Raw genomic sequence first — 18,931 nt, forward strand, 5'->3', positions numbered from 1 at the left:
TTCATGGCAGGCAGACTATAGGGTCTACACCCAGGTCGCCCACCCAGGCCGCCTGTCCACAGTGGCACAGAAGCCTGTAAGAAGACACTCTAGAGAGAACATGTAGAGTGTTCAGCTGTCCCCATGCCCTGTAGGGCCTGTCACCATGAACCTAGTGATAGCTACAGCACAAGGGGGGCAGGGAAGGCCAGGAGTGTGGGGCCAGGGTATGTGACAGCCACCATCTCAAGGCAGGGTAGCCAAGAGTCCAAGACAGCCTAGGAGGAACTGAGTGGCTCCTCTCGGGCACTTTCAAGTCTAGAGCTCAAACAATAGAGTTGGGAACAGTTGTTTCCCAACAATTCCATGGGGTAAGATCAGCCTTGTGAAACTTAACTTTCCAGAACCCCAATGCATACAACAGAATAAGAGCACTGTTGTCTGTGCCTGTCTACTGCAGAGGGCTCTTCTCTTCAACAGGAAAAGAGGCAGACAATCTGGACACCTTCATGGAGGGTACACAATGAAGCACCAGTGCCCTCTGACCCCTGATCCCAAGGCACCAGTCTCCAGACCTTGGTCTAAGCAGTTCTGTGGGTAACATGAACCTACGTCCCCTCTTTTACACGAACGTCCACTCATTCTGTCTCCTGTTGTACATCTAAAAGCTGGGACACTGGGGCAGCCCACAGGCACTGCCAAGCACATCACCTTCTGGGAGCACTGCTCTTGCATCTGTGCCAGAAAGAGGCCAGCCCAGCACATCATATGAACGGCTTTTATTTTAAGAGACACTACGTTCTTGCAAGCACTGAGAATGCAGGCTGCTCTCCCCTTGTCAGTAGCTTCTCCCCTCCAACTTCATAAATCGATGGGGCAAGAGATGTCTGGTGCTGCTTTAATCGCCACATTTTTTTACTATGCACCAAAGTGATCCCTCTTTCGAGCCAGAATGCCAATTCTCTTTGTTGTCCAGGACAAGACAGCCAGCTGTTTCCAAGGGGGAGAGGAGTGTGGATAGAGGGTGCCTACCGTGTATACTCAGATCCCACAACTCGGGCATACTCAGCCCCCACGCCCAGGAGGTCGCAGGCTGACACCAGGTCCTTCTCAAGCGTGTGCAGTTGCTAAAAAGGAGAGAGAGCAATGACGCTTACTTTATAGCACCTACTACCTGACCTCAGTGCTCTGTTGGTGACTTAAAACTGAACCTCCCCACACCCCAACAAAATTGTCTTAATGTCAGTTATGAGCTAAATCAACCAGATTATCTCATCACATTAATTGCTTTGGGTACAGAACTCCACTTCACCTACAGTGTACCTCATTTAAGCTTAACGGCTCACAGAGCCAGCAGTTAATACTTATGGGCATAGACCCCTAAGACTTTGTGAGTGTGTCTGTGTGCTTTGCAGATTGCCTTTGGGGGCAGTCACTAGGGAGGTGGCCAGAGGAGCCCCAAGCAAGGAGGGACTCCCTCAGGCATTAAGTGCCTATAGATGTTTCAAACAGAGAGGCTTTAACAGGTTCAAAGGAAGGTACACTTGCAGGGCCTTGGTCAAGAGCTTGGGTTCCTACATGCATGTGGTGCCCAATGACTCAGGTGACTCACAGTCCGGCTGTACAGGCAGGTGACAGGGCTGTGTCATGAAGGGTAGGTGAGAGCAGCCTGGTGGGCAGGGAGGTTCTGAGACAGGAGAGACTGGAATCCAGCCAATGAGGGGGAGGTATGGGCAGAGCCCACCACAAAAGAGGTGTCCCTCACAGTAGAGCCTACTGTCCTTCATCTTGATCCCCAGCCGGCAGGCCCCTCCACTGCAGCCAGGAAGGCCCAGCCTAGAAAGCCCCCCAACCAATTGAGTGTCTCAGAATACAGGGACGACCTATATCTGGGGAGATGAAGGGAGGACCTACATGGAGCCCAGGCTTGACTCAGGCATTCATTGCCCAATAGGTAAATGGCAATCTCAGCTCAGTCCTTACAAAACACAGTGGGCTACTGGCAAGAAATGCTCCCCAAATAAATTTATTTTTATTTAAAAAACTTTAAAGTTTACTTATTTTATTTTAATGTTTTTATTTATTTTTGAGACAGAGAGACAGAGCATGAACAGGGGAGGAACAGAGAGAGAGGGAGACACAGAATCTGAAGCAGGCTCCAGGCTCTAAGCTGTCAGCACAGAGCCCAACGCGGGGCTCGAACTCATGGAGTGTGAGATCATGACCCGAGCTGAAGTCGGATGCTTAACCGACTGAGCCACCCAGGCGCCCCAAGTTTATTTATTTTTGAGAAAGACAGAGACAGTGTGAGTGGAGTAAGGACAGAGAGAGAGGGAGAGACAGAAGCCCAAGCAGGCTCCACACCACCAGCACAGAGCCTAATGGGGGGCTCCAACTCATGAATCCGTGAGATTATGACCTGAGCCAAAACCAAGAGTCGGATGCCTAACCGACTGAGCCATCCAGGCACCCCTCCCCATATTTAAATGAACACAGGCCAAATGAAGCACCAGGAGAGAGGGGAACATGAAGACAAGGCCCTGTGTCAGCCCCCAGGGGGTGGACACTCCCACCATCACCTTAGGTGCTGGCTGTTTGGGGGTGGGGGTACTGCCAAGGACGGAGGCTGGTTAGCAGGTAAAAGAAATGTCCCTGTGTCCCCACCCATGCAGTGCAGCAGCTTGAGGAGGGTCTGTGTGTCCTGGAGTTTGTTATTTGTACTTGGGGCACACCTGCCCCAAGGTCACAGCCCCTGCTGGGCCCCCATGCTTCTTGGCTGGGTCCATGGTACTCACAGCAAGTTGGAAGAGCAGGCGGCAGTGCCAGTATGGAGTCTGCTGTGAGATCTGGATCGCTTTCCGCAACAGTGGCTTTGCTGTGTCTACAGAATTCTGAAAGGAAACAGTCAAGTTTGGGAAGGAAAAAACAAGCCGGCAAGCAAGCTGGATTCCTTATGCAGCAGCTGTGGCGCCAGAAGGCCACTCCTGTTCACGCTCACCAAAGGATCTGTGGGTTGCCAATTTACTTTATTAAAAGAAGAAAAGATTTTATTGGACTCACTGGCTGGGAAGTTTTTGCATTCCTCTTAAAATAACTCCTCATTCAACTAACTTTAGTCCAAAATCCCGAACAGTCAAATTAGACGACAAATTACCATCTTTCCTGTTCTACAACCAGAGAGAGGGGCCAGGGATGTGAAGTATGTAGTCCCTGCTGCCCAGGGAGCCTCCCACGTGACTGCTCAAAGTGAGGAAAGGTGATTTTCAGCTATGCCTGAGATCACAACCAGGTTAAGAAGGCATATGGACTTGTTAGGAACTAATTACCTTAAACCTAGGAACAAGGCTGTTTTCCAACAGTCTTTGGTAAAAAGATTTTGCTGGCTTTCGTTAGCAGGTGACGACTCATGGATGCTCTGTGCCAGGGCATCGGAGGTAGAAAAGTAATGGGAAGTATTAAAAGCCAGCAGAGAGGCCACTCCTGAGAGCCACAGTTTGTCATTGTGCCTTTACTACAGGGAAAGTGACTTTGCTTTCAGAAACCTTGTTCTTACCTCTTGACAGTACAGCTCGGACAAAAGACTTGCTGCTTCAAACTTAACATCTTCAAACTGCTGGATCTAATAACATCCAGTTAAGGAAGGAGAGACACTGCAAAGTGGTCAGTTTACAAGGGCCACAACTTGGGGTTCTTATGTTACAGCAGCTGGTGGGAGAGAAACATCCTTGCCTGTTCTGAAACCTCAAGTTCACGTTCTCCTCCAGCAGTCCCTAGTTTTGGTGCCACCTGGGTGCAGAGCTAGCTGATAGGACATACAGAGGAGCATGGCACCCAGGCATGCCATGCTGGTCCATAAGGATGGCCACATCGAAGAAGGGATTCTTTAGGTGGGGCAAAGCCTAAAACTCTGGGGTGCTTTATGGGGGGGGGGGGGGGGCGTTCAAGTTTGCAGTACAATCTTTATTATTTTTTTCAAATGGAGCTTTCCTTAAAGGGAACAGTACCAACAGGAAAAGGATACTTGCTGCGATATCAACCACTGAAAAGAAAAAGAAAAAAGAATTAATTCTCAAACACTTGATGCCTGCTTACTGGCTCCACTTCAGGGTTTAGACAGGTCGTCCTGTCACCAAAATCTCCAGGTGCTCAGTTAAGGGGGAAGGTGACCTGCTTGGCCTGAAAGGATGGGAAAATGAGCACCTGCTCCTCCTTCGGACAGCAGTTTTCTGTCCTGCCAGCCTCCAGAGTCAGATTTGGAGCCCCCTCCCACCAAAGCAGAGATGCTTCAGGAGTATAGACAGCCCCGCTGTACCACTCACTGCAGTACACTGACAGCTGGTAGACAGTGACACAAGAAATCAGTTACAACTGGAGAGTGGGTCTGCAGGTGTCAGTCCTTCCTGAAGCAGCAACACTTACAAGATGCTTATGGAGGCGCCTGGGTGGCTCAGTCAGTTAAGCGTCCAACTTCGGCTCAGGTCATGATCTCGCGGTCCGTGAGTTCAAGTCCCGTGTCAGGCTCTGTGCTGACAGCTCAGAGCCTGGAGCCTGTTTCGGATTCTGTGTCTCCCTCTCTCTCTGGCCCTCCCCCGTTGATGCTCTGTCTCTCTCTCAAAAATAAATAAATGTTAAAAAAAAAAAAAGATGCCATGGACATCTGGGTGCCTTGGTCAGTTGAGTGTCTGACTCTTGATGTTGGCTCCGGTCATTATGTAGTGGTCATGAGATTGATCCCTCTCCTTCACTCTCTGCCCCTCCCCTGCTTGTGCACACACACGTGCTCTCTCAAAACAAATGAATGGACATTAAAAAAAATCTTCCACTTTATTTTTTAAAAATTTTTTAATGTTTATTTATTTTTGAGAGAGGGAGAGACAGAGCACGAGTGGAAGAGGGGTAGAGAGAAAGAGGGAGGCACAGAATCTGAAGCAGGCTCCAGGCTCTGAGCTGTCAGCACAGAGCCCGATGTGAGGCTCGAACCCATGAACCATGAGATCATGACCTGAGCCAAAGTTGGACGCTTAACCGACTGAGCCACCATGGTGCACCAAAAATCTTCCACTTTAAAAGATGCTTGGAAATGAGCAAAGCTAGCCTCAGAGTGGACACAGGAGAGCTCCAAGAAGGAGTGGTGTGGGCAAAATGCAGCCAGAGGATTGTGGGGACAGTTCTAAGACCTGACCTCACTGTTCTTCTCTGCTGGCACACACACCAGCACAGGGTTCAGATGACATGCTCCCACTTGGAGACTGCTGTGCCCTGCAGTTCCACGTTCCAACAGGAGGCACTGGTGAGGGTGTGCATGGGCCAGTCCACCACATGAACTACACCAACCACACTCTGTCAGACCACCTAGGACCCAAGCATGCAACTGACACTGTCCTTGCCGACCCACTCATCCTACATTCAGAATCGTGGCAACTGCTGGCGGGAGGATCCAGCGCCGAACAGAAGACCTTGACTCACTATGCTCTGTGGGAGAACAGTGTGTGCGTGGATGACAGCCTGGGTTGGCCCTTGAGGGCGATGGTGTAGAAAGTGAGGGGGAGGTGTCCCCAGGCAAAGCGGGAGTGGGAGATGCCCCAGGCAGAGGAGAACCCATGAAAAAGACGGAAGGCAGGAAGGTGAGGCTGGAAGGCCCAATGGATCTCTGTACCATTAATGTGGCAGTCCTGCCTATGGATCAAAATGCCCCAATATCATTCCTGGAGCCTATCTCAGTCAGAGTCATAAAACAGAAGCACCTAATCAGATCTGGGTTTAAGAGCATCTAGAGACAGCAAAGAGAATGCGAAGGGAGGAAGAGGGGCCCAAGGGGCCGCTGGTCTTAGGAACAGAGATGCCTCTGGGCCTAGGGTGAATGCTGGTTAGGAAATCGCAGAGCAGGGAAAGACTTGGAACTGCCTCTGACACCAGCTGCCTGCAAAATATAGGTGGGCCAGAAGGAGGCACTGTGGGAGCAGGTGAAAGGAATGGAGACCAAAAAAAGCCCCAGCACTACTGACAAGGGTCCTTCCTGACACACATGCACGTACACACATGTAGAGCCCAGGCAAAAGGCTTCCTGCAGCCAACTTGCGTGTCCCCTCCCAAGGCCCCCCTGCAGCAGGGACAGAAGGGGCTCAGGGTTCCCATGGAGGCCAAGCCCGTTTCAGTCAAACGGGTGACGTCAATGGAGCCAATAAATACAGAAGTCGGGGTGTGCTTTCTATAGAACCACTTCCTCCCACAGGGAAGGTCAGCGTAGCAAGAGAGGCTCCTGAAGGCCACCAGTTGGAAGGAGAGGGCAAACCAGTGGAGGAACCTGTGTGACTGGACACATGATTGGGCTGGGAGAGCTACAAGACTGGCCCTTGTCAGGGCAACTCAGTCACTTTCCCCGGACTGTCAGTCAAACAACTGTCAAGGAACAAATGGCTTCACTTTTGTGTCTTTGTAACACTTGCAACATAGATTCACAAACCAGAAATATGTAGACTTCAGAAAACATACCTCACAATTGAAGTACAGAGGATACCTTATCTAAGGCTCCTATTTTATACAAAGTTGCTACCCCATCTATATTTTATGGCGTAATGCTAAAAAATAGCTTTATATCTCCTGCTTCATGACGGGAAAGAAGCCAAAGTCAGAGCCTCTCACTGCTGGGCAGCCTGCAGGTGCCGGACAGGGATACAAACTAACATATTAGAAATTCCTGAGGTCACCTTGGGGCTCTCAGGGTAAGTGAGGGGCACCACAGAATCAGTACAAGCTACGAGGGGTGGAAGAGCTTGAATGAGCATCTCTCTCTCATGCCTGAAGATTCCATCCAGGGCTGAGAGAGTGTCAAGGCTTCTTGTACCTCAAAATACAGATAAATTTTTTAAATCAGGTTTTTAAACCACAAAAATGTATAGAAATAGTTATCGACTGCAACTCCTTTGGGATGGAAGCTCAGCACTTAGAAGCCAGCCTGCCTCTTTCTGCTGTGTGACCCTGACTAGGAGAAACCCCTTCAGCAATGTCACTGACAAGTTGGAAGTGGTCCCTACCTCATGGGTTTGTTGAGGATCCAATGAGACAGTGTCCCCAAGAAGACCACATGCAGAGCCTAGCATGTAGAAGGTGGCAACAATACCTCAGTGATTCCCAAGCAGGAAGAGGAAGAATCAGCGGTTGGAGGGGAGGCAGGGGGACGAGTTGGTGGAACCGTGAAGGGATGGTTCCTAGACAGATTTCACATCCTGAATTCAGACGAGACAGAGAGTGAGAGTGAAGAAAATAGAAATGAAAACAGGAGGAAGCACAGACCACACTCTTCCATGAAAATGCTTAACGCCAAGCTCTGCAAATACACTTTCTGCACAAGGTTTTGCTCCCAGCGATGGGGCATGGAATTTGGCAGGACATGATGCTGAAGGATGAAAGATCTGCTCCAGCCATGCCTGCTGATGAAAGGCCCAGAACTAAGTCTTTTCGGGCCTTGGGGAAGCATTTAATCACTTGCTGAGAAGGTAAGCCAGAGATTCGCAGGTTAAACCTGGAAGTGGGGGAGCCTGGGTGGTTGAGTCGGTTAAGTGTCTGACTCTTGGTTTTGGCTCAGGTCGTGATCTCACGGTTTGTAGGGTGGAGCCCTGTGTTGGGCTCTGTGCTGACAGCATGGAACCTGCTTGGTATTCTCTGTCTCTCTGTCTGCCCTTTCCCCACTCGTGCTTGCTCTCTCTCTCTCTCTCACAAAATAAATTAAAAACAACAACAATAGCAACAACAAAACAAACCTGGAAGTGGAATTAACAGGCATCCAGATGACACAGTTTGGAGCTACTTTCTAAGTCAGGTAAGTGAAACCACCACTGAAAAGCAGCTCCACTCCAAACTCAAAGAGTAAGCAAATATGGCATGGATGTGGGATACCACAGTCAAAACAAATCACTGTATAATGAATGACTATCTAGATCATAGAAAATAATGCACAATTCATTCCAGAGAAGCAGCATTTATTCCTCCGTGGCAATCGAATCAGCAAAGTCTAAGGATGATGCTGCATTTCTTGACCAAAGAATAAAGAGGAAATGTGATCAAAAGCTTAGTTAAGGGGGTATAGATCTACATCTAAGTACAGACACAAAGATTCTCCTGACTCCGCAGAGGATGTGCAAATGACTGAAATGGGACTGTTTGCTGGAACAACAGTGTAAAAATTAGGCCAGCGAAGACTGAAAATATACCCAAGAATAGGTGTTCAGCAAGAGGAAATCCCAGGTGAAAATGAAATGACAAGGAATACAGTATGAAAGAACCTGCAGAAGACAACTTCACACATTCTCTAGCCAAGAGATTTCTCAGGAAAGAGACATCTCTTATAATCATGAACTGGGACCAGGAGTCCCAGAGCAGCCCAAAATTCTGGTAACACACACACACGTCACTGCCAAAACCATAATCTAAAAGGGGAGACTCTCAGGTGAAGTGTCCAGTCATGCACCATAAGAGCTACAGGAGTTGTTGAGCAGACCCAGGGAGTGAAGAAGCCAGCAGGGGCTCCAAGGGCCCATAGAGGCAGGAACCAATGAGAGACCAACAGCTGTGACCTCAAAGAAAGCTGCAGAGGGGCGCCTGGCAGGCTCATTTGGAAGAGCACGCAACTCTTGATCTTGGGGTTGTGAGTTCAAGTGCCACGCTGGGTGTAGAGATTACTTAAAAATAAAATCTTAAGGAAAAAAAAAAGCAAGCAAGCTGCTGAGCAAAGGGAGAAACAGCCTCCATACCTTTGATAGAAACACTTAATGGAGGATTCTTCCAAAGTTGGTCAATTCATGAAGCCAATGGGGATGTTATAGGTTTTCTACACAGGTTACAAATGCAGTTGAGGCAGTTTAGATGCTGACAGTAAGCAAACAGAGGATAAATAACCTAACTTTGTATTAAAAAAAAAAAGTGATTACCAGGGAGATTGGGGATTTCTCAGAGAGAAAGCAAAAGATGTGAAAATAACAGGGAAGCTGAATGCGGTACTAAGTTTAGGTGGGATTGTCTCTCTCTCCCTCTGCTCCTCCCCTGCTCTCTCTCTCTCTCAAAACAAATAAACACTTAAAAAAAAAAGTTTTACCTAAAGCACTCATAAGTTAGAGAAAACGTGTTCAGAAAATAACAGCAAGAGGAACGATCAAGGAGAAAATAGTCACAAAATACTGCAGTCATTTATGTTAAAATAAAATTAGAAAAAAAAAAAAGGTTTTGGGGCACCTGGCTGGCTCAGTCGGTGGAGCATGCAACTCTATATCTCAGGTTTGTGAGTTCAAGCCCCATGTTAGGGGTAGAGTTTACTTTAAAAAAAAAAAAAAGCAAAAAAAAAAAAGCTTTTTGATACTCTGTGTTGGCTCCCTGAAAAGAAACTGGAACTTCTTTGGCCATTTGCTCTTCAGAACTAGAAACAAACCACTTCTAAAAGAAGAATATAGGGGTGCCTGGGTGGCGCAGTGGTGGCGCAGTCGGTTAAGCGTCCGACTTCAGCCAGGTCACGATCTCGCGGTCTGTGAGTTCGAGCCCCGCGTCAGGCTCTGGGCTGATGGCTCGGAGCCTGGAGCCTGCTTCCGATTCTGTGTCTCCCTCTCTCTGACCCTCCCCCGTTCATGCTCTGTGTCTCTCTGTCCCAAAAATAAATAAAAAAAAAACGTTGAAAAAAAAATTTAAAAAAAATAAAAGAAGAATATATTCCGATTTTTTTATAGAGCGAGTCTGGGTAAGAACGAGTAAAAGCTGATAGCACCCTGATTTGGGGGAAATCACAGGACCAATAAAGAGCGAAGATAAAGAAAGCATGCTTATGTTGCAACACAATAGGAGATAACATACAATTGCAGAAAGAAAACAGCATGGAGAACAGCACTTTAACTGAAATCTGGACAAATTCCCAGCTGGGGATACACCCAACAGAAAGGAAGGAATTTCCAAGTATAATGTCAGTGTGAGCTACAGAGGTGACCTTGTGGCTCTGTGGAAAACCCCACAAGATTCAGGGTTCTGTAAAATCAAGGGAAGGTGCTTCACAAGCATAAGGGTTTAAATCATGGGTCCAAAAGCCCAGTGGCTACAAGGAAGTAATCCGAGGCATGGCTGCTTCCCCTGCACAGCACTGGGTGGGCAAAATGCGACCACATACACAGCAACTATGAGCCACTGCTAGAAAAAGAGTGAATGACCCTTGAGCAAGGAAGGTGGCAGAATTTGTTGTTAATCCAGAGAAGAGAGCTTTAGAACCTCAATTCACTGAAGGCACTGGGCCACCAGGCCTAAGCAGTCAGTCTCCAGCACCCCCACACCTAAGGAAGTCTGGGGCTTCATCTAATCTCAGCCTCATCACTGCCTAGGAGAGACCTTACACTATCCCGTCACAGGATCGACCTGACATCCTGAGTTGTTCTCCAGGTTTGCTTTCCCCATCCCATTCAGGCCTTTGCTCAAATGTCACGCCTACAAATAGACTTTCCCACTACCTCTGCCAAAAAAAGCTCCCCATCAACTCCATCTCTTCACCCTGGACCATATTTTCCACGGTTCTTCTACCAGTGCCTAACCTTTTACTACATATTCAATGTTTGTCTTCTTTACTAAAACATAAGCTCACGTTGACAGGGACTATTTTAGTCATCCCTGATCCATAGCCCTTAGAATAGAGCTTGGCACCTGTTGTGAGCTGAATATCTGCTGAATGAATAAAAGGGAAAAAAAAAACAAACAAACCTAGGGGCGTCTGGGTGGCTCAGTCAGTTAGGAGTCCGACTCTTAGTTTCTGCTCAGGTCATGATCTCACAGTTTGTGGGTTCGAGCCCCACATCAGGCTCTGCACTGATAGTGTGGAGCTTGCTTGGGATTCCCTCTCTCCCCCTCTCTCTATGCCCCACCCCTACTCGTGCTCTCTCTCAAAATAAACGCCAAAAAATAATAATAAAAGAAAAGGAAAAGAAAAAGAAAAAGAAACTTCATAGAAACAATAATGACTTATTGTCTTGGCACTGAAGTTGGTGACCTTGAGCCCAGGTTTGAGCCAGTTTTGTTAATAACTTGCTGTGTAGCTTTGGGCAAATCACTTCATCTCTCTGAACCCATACTGCCTCACTCCTAAAACAAGGGAGATGATCAAGGAAGGACTAAAGTCCCCTTCCAACTCTCTACAGTTTGCAAAGATCTGATATCTTCCCAAAGGCAATTCATTACTAGCCACAGGTGGGCCCGGATTTACCGCAGATCGATAAGTTCTAAACATTTAATTTGATTCTTGGGGCGCCTGCATGGCTCCGTCGGTTAAGCATCCAACTGCTGATGTCAGTTCAGGTCTTGATCTCACGGTTTGAGATCGAGCTCTGCATTGCGCTCTGCACCGTCAACGCAGATTGGGATTCTTTCTCTTTCCTCTCTCTGCCCCTCCCCCACTCATGCTCGCTCTCTTTTCTCTCAAAATAAATAAATAAACTTAAAAAAAAAATAAAGAGGCGCCTGGGTGGGTCAGTCAGTTAAGCTTCCAACTTTGGCTCAAGTCATGATCTCACAGTTCGTGGGTTCGAGCCCTGCGTTGGACTCTGTGCCGGGAGCCTGGAGCCTGCTTCGGAGTCTGTGTCTCCCCCTCTCTCTCTGCCCCTTCCCTGCTTGCCCTCCATCTCTCTGTCTCAAAAAGGAAAAATAAACATTAAAAGAAATTAAAAATAAATAAATAAATAAAAAACTTAAGTTGATTCTTCTCAAGAAATCTCTAAGCAGAATAAAGCTGGGTAAGTGGCAAATGGAGGCCCGGTCTGACAGGAGCACAGTGTTTCCGTGATAAGAAACAACGCCAAGGCCAGAAGAGGCACAATGACGGCCACTGTCCCACATTCTTTGAAGCACCGAGATCCCACAAGTCAAGACGGGGGGATGGGGTCTTTCTTCTGAAGGGGACAGACTAAACAGATGGTGGGAGGAAGAGAAGTCACCATGGATACAGAAAAAGCAGAAGCTTAGACATCCCCCACCCCACTCCACCAAATGGTCCTGGAATGTAGGCCCCCCGAGTTCTGCCTCCTTACAGGATCTTAACCTCTTCTCTCTGAGCCTCTGCCTCCCATCTACGCCTCCTGCATCAGTGATAGGGGCTTAATACCCTCCAGATACTTCTATCAGACTTCCGGGTCTAGGGAGAGGATGCCTTCTTAGGTTTCCTGAAGAGACCAAACTTCAGGCTCCCAAGGGATGCCTGAACTGTCTGAACTGTCACCTTGACCCTCCCCTATCCTGAGTCACTTCTGGAAGGAACGGTCATGATGATGCCCCCGGGGCTGAGCCCTGGAGAGCTGGAAGCTGCAGGACCCACTGGCAGATCTGGTGGCGTTCCCATGGGCGCCAACAAGATGATATCCTCCCGAAATCCTGAAGAATCTGGGGACCCTATTGCTCCTGATGAGACAACTCTCGAGTACCCTGAGCGGGGTCCTGGGGCCCTGCGTGTCACCAAAGACGTTAAGTAAGGTACAGAGAAAGGCCCTCGGGTGCCCTGAGAGGCTGGCGGCTTCGGGGTCCTGCTGCTCGTCCTGAAGTCGCGCCCCAGGTCCCCGAAGACGGGCCAGGAGGCCCCTGCCCGCCGGGGTCGCAGTCCGTCAGCCCAGGCCCCGAAAAGAGCCCGCGCCTCCTCCCTCGCGGCCGGGTCCGCGCTCACCGCCTTCTCCAGGTGGCTGCGCGCCTGCTCGCTGTTCTTGGTGTGGTGGTAGAGCACGGAACCGAGCTGCAAGTGCGTGCGGGCCTCGATGCGCTGAGGCGGCTTGAAGGGGAACACGGCCTGCAGGCAGTGCACACACAGGCGGATCTTGGGCGGGCTGGAAGTGCGGAAGTGCTCGGCGAAGCCCAGAAGCGCCAGGTACCACGACTCGGCCGCCTCCGCCTGCGCTGCCTGGGCCGCCGCCGCCTGAGCCGCCGCCGCTGCTTGAGCCGCCATTTCGGCCTCCACAACAACAAGCCGCCGCCACAGGGAGGCGGAAGCAGGAGCTCGGGGCGGGGCGGGGCTCTTCTCACATCTCTCGCGAGAGCTGCCGCATAAAGCATTCTGGAACATGTAGTTTGTCTTTGGAGTGTCTGAGGCTCCGGGAAGGTGTGAGAAAAGGCGATGCCCTTTGGTCCGCGGGACTGAGACCAGAAATTGCCAATAGGCTGAGGTTTGCTTTCCTTGGGGAAAGGCTCCAGGTATCCACGGAGTGGCCAGGCTTGGTTGGCCGACACAGACTACATCTCCCGTCAGGCCATGCGCACTATAACTAGTCTTCTCAAGTGGAACCGGAGCATTGTGGGATTGGATGAGTCTCAAGATGGACAACCGGGATGTTGCAGGTAACAGCTCCCGCCTCCCCTCAAGCGTCCGCCTGGGTCCTCGGGGCTACGCGTCGCCGTTTCGTCGTCCCGTTGGGTTTACCCCGACCTATTAGCCCCTCGCCTCAGCCCCCAGCGCGTCCCGAAGCGGCGGCTTCTGCATCTTCCCGGTCTCTCGAGACCCCAGACCCAGTTGCCCCCACCGCCTGGTTTGCTGAGGGCGCGGGTATTCCGTAAAGGCCGCCACTGGGGCAGTCCTGCCCTCTCTTTCCGAAATAATCGCCTTCAGAGCTGCTCAGAGCTCTGCTCCCCGAAACAGCGGCAACCTTGGGCTGTCCTGCGCCCCTTTCTTCGAGCAGCCGCCGTCTGGCCTGTGTCCGCTTTCTGGAAAAGCTGCTTTTCCGAACTACTCTAGGACTCCTTGTACACACTTACCTGGGTCTTTCGAGCCCCCACTTGAACACAAGGCTTGCCTTTCCCTCTCTCCCAGACTAGCCGCGCCCCCCCCCCCAACCTCCGACTGGGGTGCATTCACCCATTCAGCAAATACTGTGTGCCAGGCACAGTGCTAGGCGCTGGGGTTGCAGTGGTAACCAAAAAGGGCCCTGCCTTCCTGAAGATTACTTTCTACTGGGGCGTCAGACAGTGCACCAAGAGGAAATATTTACAGAGGTTATAATGACGTGAGAGAATGGAGGTGGAGGCTGCTGATACTAGGTAGTCAAGGAGGGTCTTTTTAAGCAGAAAGCATTTGAGATGAGAGGGTGCCAGTTATGGGAGTGCCTGGAGGGAAGCTTGTCGTTTTGAAGAATATCAAGAATGAAGTGGGGGGCACCTGGGTGGCTCAGTTGGTTGAGCGTCCGACTTCAGCTCAGGTCATGATGATCTCATGGTTCATGAGTTCAAGCCCCACATCGGGCTCTGCGCTGACAGTGCAGAGCCTGCTTGGGATTCCCTCCCTCCCTCCCTCCCTCTCTCTCTCCCTCTCTCCCTCTCCCTCCCCCACTTGCTCTCTCTCTCTCTCTCTTTCTCTCAAAATAAAGTTAAAAAAAGAATGAAGTGGAAGTGAGGAGGGGAGTCATTTCTGAAAGTCAACTTTCAGAATTTGGATTTTATTCTGAGTCCCATGGGATGCTTTTGAAGTGTCTTGTTCATTTCTACACTTAACACGGTCATCTGAAGACACCATTATCTTTTACTTGGAGCCAGTACACCTCCTTATTGGTCTCTTGCTGCCACCATGTACTCTCTCCAAGTAGTAGCCGTGATGACCTTAAAAATACTGTTTGCCAGCATAATACTCCCTTGTCACTTCCCAAAGCCCTTTAAGTAAAACCTGGACTCCTACATTGGCCTCCCACCCCCATTCCTGTAACAGTCGACTCTGGCCACACTGGGCCCTTGCTGGTCCTTGATTATACTAGGCTTCTTTTTGCCTTAGGCTTTTGCAACTTCTTATTCTGCCAAGATAGTTCCCCATGTGGCTTTTCAGGAGGCTGGCTCTTTATCTTTCTGGTTTTAGCTTAAGAGGTCTTCTTTGCTAACAGTTATTTTCTGGCTGCTCTAGCTGTATAGGTTGCTCTTCTATTATTCTTCCCTCCTTTTTTTTTTGTTTCTATCAGAGAGCTCTTAGGATTTTGTGGGTACTTTTTCATTGTAAGTCTATTGTCTTTTTACCCCAAGGTGAGATCCGCATGGGCAGAGACCCCTTCTCTAGTTGAGCAGAGCACCTGGTACATAACTCAGTAAACATTCATGGAGTAAATAAAGAAATGGACGCTTAAATGTCTGTTGATGCAGGCAGCAGCAACTGGGCCGTTCCTGTAGCAGCTGCTGAACGTTTGTGGAGCAATGATGATTTTTTTTTTTTATGTTTATTCATTTTTGAGAGACAGAGCACAAGCAGGGGTGGGGCGGGAGGGGGGGGGGTGGGGACACAGAATCTGAAGCAGGCTCCAGGCTCCAAGCTGTCAGCACAGAGCCCCGTGCGGGGCTCGAACTCACGAACCGTGAGGTCATGACCTGAGCCGAAGTCGGATGCTCAACCAACTGAACCACCCAGGTGCCCCCTGCAATGATGATTTCTGATATGCTTCTGTCTCCCCAGGGAAAGCTAACCGGTGGTTTGGGGTTGCACCTCCCAAGTCTGGAAAAATGAACATGAACATACTTCACCAGGAAGAGCTCATTGCTCAGAAGAAACGTGAAATTGAAGCCAAAATGGAGCAGAAAGCCAAGCAGAATCAGGTGGTCATCAGCCCTCAGCACCCACATCCTGGCGAGTAAGTGCCCCTTGTGGCTGGATTGGGGTCTTAGAGGGTCACTGGCAGAAGTTTTTGTGTTCAGGGTCAGTCAGGTTATACCTGCACCTGGCCACAGCCTGATGATGCAAGGAGTGACACAGATGCTCTTTCAGGAGGCTCAGGTGGCAAGAGAGAAATGAGGGGTATGTGGGAGCTCAGAGATGGCCTGCCTGTATTCACCAGTTATTTAGTGCTGAGCAGCTGTGGCCTTGGGGCCAGAGATGTAGCACAGAGCAAAGACCCAAACTCCATCTCTATCCTTATGGGACTCATGGTCTACTAATAAAGGGAGTGCCAGTTCTACCCCAGAGCTGCCAGTGGCTAACATGAGGTAGAGTGTTCCCTGGTGCAGCGGCCACTGTAGGGGCCCAGAAGAGGCTCTTCTGTGTTCTCAGAGCCAGCCTGTTGAGGAAGTAGGGAAAGGCCTGTCTGGCAGAAGGCAGGAAGGGAAGAGAGCCCTTGTGTGTCAGGTGGCTAAGCTGTTGCACCAAAGGAATTGTTTCAGAGCCAAGCAGGGGGTAAATCAGGCAGCGTTCCCTCCTGCCTTTCCTGAGAAATGTTGAGGGCTCCCAAGAGTTTTGAGCAGGGGTGATGTGATCAGGATGACAGGATCTAAGAATTTCAGGCTGGAGATCGATAATCAGAGAGGCAGGCCCCTTCCTCTGGGGTGTGAAGCATGGAACATATTAAACCCTCTCCAGAGCTGGCCCAGCTCCCCTCCCACCTTTTCTAAGCATTTGTGGCATCTCCTTGAGGGCAGAACTTAGACCTTATTGTTTCTTTTTTTAAGTTGATTTATTTATTTTGAGAGAGCACGTGTGTGCACGAGCGGGGAGGGGCAGAGAGGGAGAGAGAGAATCCCACGCAGGCTCTGCGCTGCCAGCGCAGAGCCTGACATGGGGCTCCATCTCACAATCTGTGAGACCATGATCTGAGCCAAAACCAAGAGTTAGATGCTTAACCACCTGAGCCACCTATGCGCCCCTAGACCATATTCTTATGGGAACCCAGAGCCTGGGGTCTCTGAGGCACTCATGAACGTGGAGACTAGATATGGAGTGATTTGTAAGTCAGTGGGCTTGTGGGCTCTTGCCCTAGAGTTATAGAAGGACTTGTACCAGGATGGGAAAGACCTGTAGGAATGCTTTCAAGAGATCCCAGAATCAGCTGGATCCTAACACCAGGATCAGACAGCTGAAGGGGAGCATCACGTGGGTGGGTGCATAATACAGGTAGCTTTGGAAATAAAGTTAATTTCTTTGTTGTAAAAGCGTAGAACAACAAGTTTTAGAATTTCTCACTGAAGGGGTGCCTGGGTGGCTCAGTCGATTTAACATCCAACTCTTGATTTCGGCTCAGATCGTGATCTCATGTTTTGTGAGTTTGAGCCCCGTGTCAGGCTCCACACTGACAGTGCAGAGCCTGCTTGGGATTTTCCCTCTCTCTCTGCCCCTCCCCTGCTTGCTGTCTATATTGCACGCTCTCTCAAAATAAATAAATAAACGTTTAAAAAACAATAGAATTTCTCACTGGAGAAATAAGAAATATTCAAGTTGCTTCAAGACATCCACTTTGCTATAGTCCCCTCCCATGTCTTTGCTTTGTTTCACAAAGTTGTGATCAATTTTATTTGCCACTTCCCCCTCACCTTTTTTTTTTTAAATATTTTTTAACGTTTATTTATTTTTGAGACAGGGAGAGACAGAGCATGAACGGGGGAGGGTCAGAGAGAGGGAGACACAGAATATGAAGCAGGCTCCAGGCTCTGAGCTGTCAGCACAGAGCCCGACGCGGGGCTAGAACTCACGGACCGCGAGATCATGACCTGAGCTGAAGTCGGCCGCCTAACTGACTGAGCCACCCAGGCGCACCCCCCAACTTTTTAAAAGAAAAGCTTTTCCTTGCATTACAACTCTTTAGAACCATCGTAGTTTTTAAGGTTTATTCTTGAGATGTAATTAGTATGCCATAAAATTGATCTTTGAAATTGTACAATTTAGTGATTCCTTAGTATATTCACAGCATCATGCAGTCATCACTACTCTCTAGTTCTGGAACATTTGTATCACCCCAAAAGGAAACGCAGTGCCCATTTACAGTTACTCCTTATTTCCCCAGCTCTTAATTTACTGTCTTTGTGGATTAAGCTATTGTAGACATTTCATATAACACTTGGCGTTTTGTGTTGGCTTCTTTCACTGGACATAATGCTGTCAAGGTTCATCACTTTTTAGTATGTGTCAGGACGTCATTGCTTTTTATGGCCAAATAATATTCTGTTGTGTGGATGGAACATGTTTTGTTTATCTGTTCTTTAAGAGCCAGCATTGGGGCGCCTGGGTGGCGCAGTCGGTTAAGCGTCCGACTTCAGCCAGGTCACGATCTCGCGGTCCGTGAGTTCGAGCCCCGCATCGGGCTCTGGGCTGATGGCTCGGAGCCTGGAGCCTGTTTCCGATTCTGTGTCTCCCTCTCTCTCTGCCCCTCCCCCGTTCATGCTCTGTCTCTCTCTATCCCAAAAATAAATAAACGTTGAAAAAAAAAAAAAATTAAGAGCCAACATTAAAAAAATTTTTTTAATGTTCATTTTTGAAAGACAGAAAGAGACAGCACGAGCAGGGGTGGGGCAGAGAGAGGGGGTTACACAGAATCTGAAGCAGGCTTCAGGATCTGAGCTGTCAGCACAGAGCCCGATGCGGGGCTTGAGCCCACGAACCACGAGATCATGACCTGAGTCGAAGTTGGATGCTTAACCAACTGAGCCACCCAGGCACCCCTAAGAGCCAGCATTTTTAACGGCATAATATCCCTTACCATCTGTTAAAAAGTGGGATTCAGGGGTGCCTGGGTGGCGCAGTCGGTTAAGCGTCCGACTTCAGCCAGGTCACGATCTCGCGGTCCGTGAGTTCGAGCCCCGCGTCAGGCTCTGGGCTGATGGCTCAGAGCCTGGAGCCTGTTTCCGATTCTGTGTCTCCTTCTCTCTCTGCCCCTCCCCCGTTCATGCTCTGTCTCTCTCTGTCCCAAAAATAAAGAAACGTTGAAAAAAAAAAAAAAAGTGGGATTCATTTGCTGTCTTGATGCTGCCCTGAGGTGTTTTCTTGTCTTTCATTGTCCCCACTTTCTTTCCCTCCCTCTTGAGGGAGGTAACAGTATGAGCACAAGGGCTGCCAAAGGCCCTGCTTGTTTGATGCTAAAGCTAGTTATCTGCAGATCCTCCTTTGTGTTTAAAAAAAAAAAAAAATTATACAGGGTAGATATTCTGGAAAATAAAGGAGAGGAAAACAAGGCAAAACCAAAATCAGTCATAACCCTGCAACCCACAGACAGTGCTGGTTGCA

General features: G+C 49.2%; 2 protein-coding genes across 5 annotated transcripts in view; one reads left to right on the forward strand and one right to left on the reverse strand.

Annotated features, from left to right (window-relative positions):
- The window catches only part of MAU2 (MAU2 sister chromatid cohesion factor), a 30,811-nt gene extending 17,849 nt beyond the window's left edge, over window positions 1-12,962 (reverse strand). For 2 of the 3 annotated variants that reach the window (XM_086698488.1, XM_086698487.1), the window contains exons 1-5: window positions 12,650-12,962; window positions 4,001-4,018; window positions 3,533-3,598; window positions 2,775-2,870; window positions 1,012-1,106 (exon numbers count right to left, since the gene is read on the reverse strand). In XM_086698488.1, coding sequence (XP_086554614.1) covers window positions 1,012-1,106; window positions 2,775-2,870; window positions 3,533-3,598; window positions 4,001-4,018; window positions 12,650-12,925 — 551 coding nt within the window. In that variant the 5' untranslated portion in view covers window positions 12,926-12,962. The remainder of the gene's footprint in view (window positions 1-1,011; window positions 1,107-2,774; window positions 2,871-3,532; window positions 3,599-4,000; window positions 4,019-12,649) is intronic. The other variant, XM_025916209.2, reaches the window with a different exon arrangement.
- A 218-nt stretch (window positions 12,963-13,180) lies between these two features.
- Window positions 13,181-18,931, forward strand: part of SUGP1 (SURP and G-patch domain containing 1) — a 32,180-nt gene continuing 26,429 nt past the window's right edge. For both annotated transcript variants that reach the window (XM_025915898.2, XM_086698489.1), the window contains exons 1-2: window positions 13,181-13,314; window positions 15,401-15,575. In XM_025915898.2, coding sequence (XP_025771683.2) covers window positions 13,281-13,314; window positions 15,401-15,575 — 209 coding nt within the window. In that variant the 5' untranslated portion in view covers window positions 13,181-13,280. The remainder of the gene's footprint in view (window positions 13,315-15,400; window positions 15,576-18,931) is intronic.

This window comes from Puma concolor, chromosome A2, assembly GCF_028749965.1.
Source record: "Puma concolor isolate L17-30 chromosome A2, mPumCon1.1.hap2, whole genome shotgun sequence".
Lineage (NCBI taxonomy): Eukaryota > Metazoa > Chordata > Mammalia > Carnivora > Felidae > Puma > Puma concolor.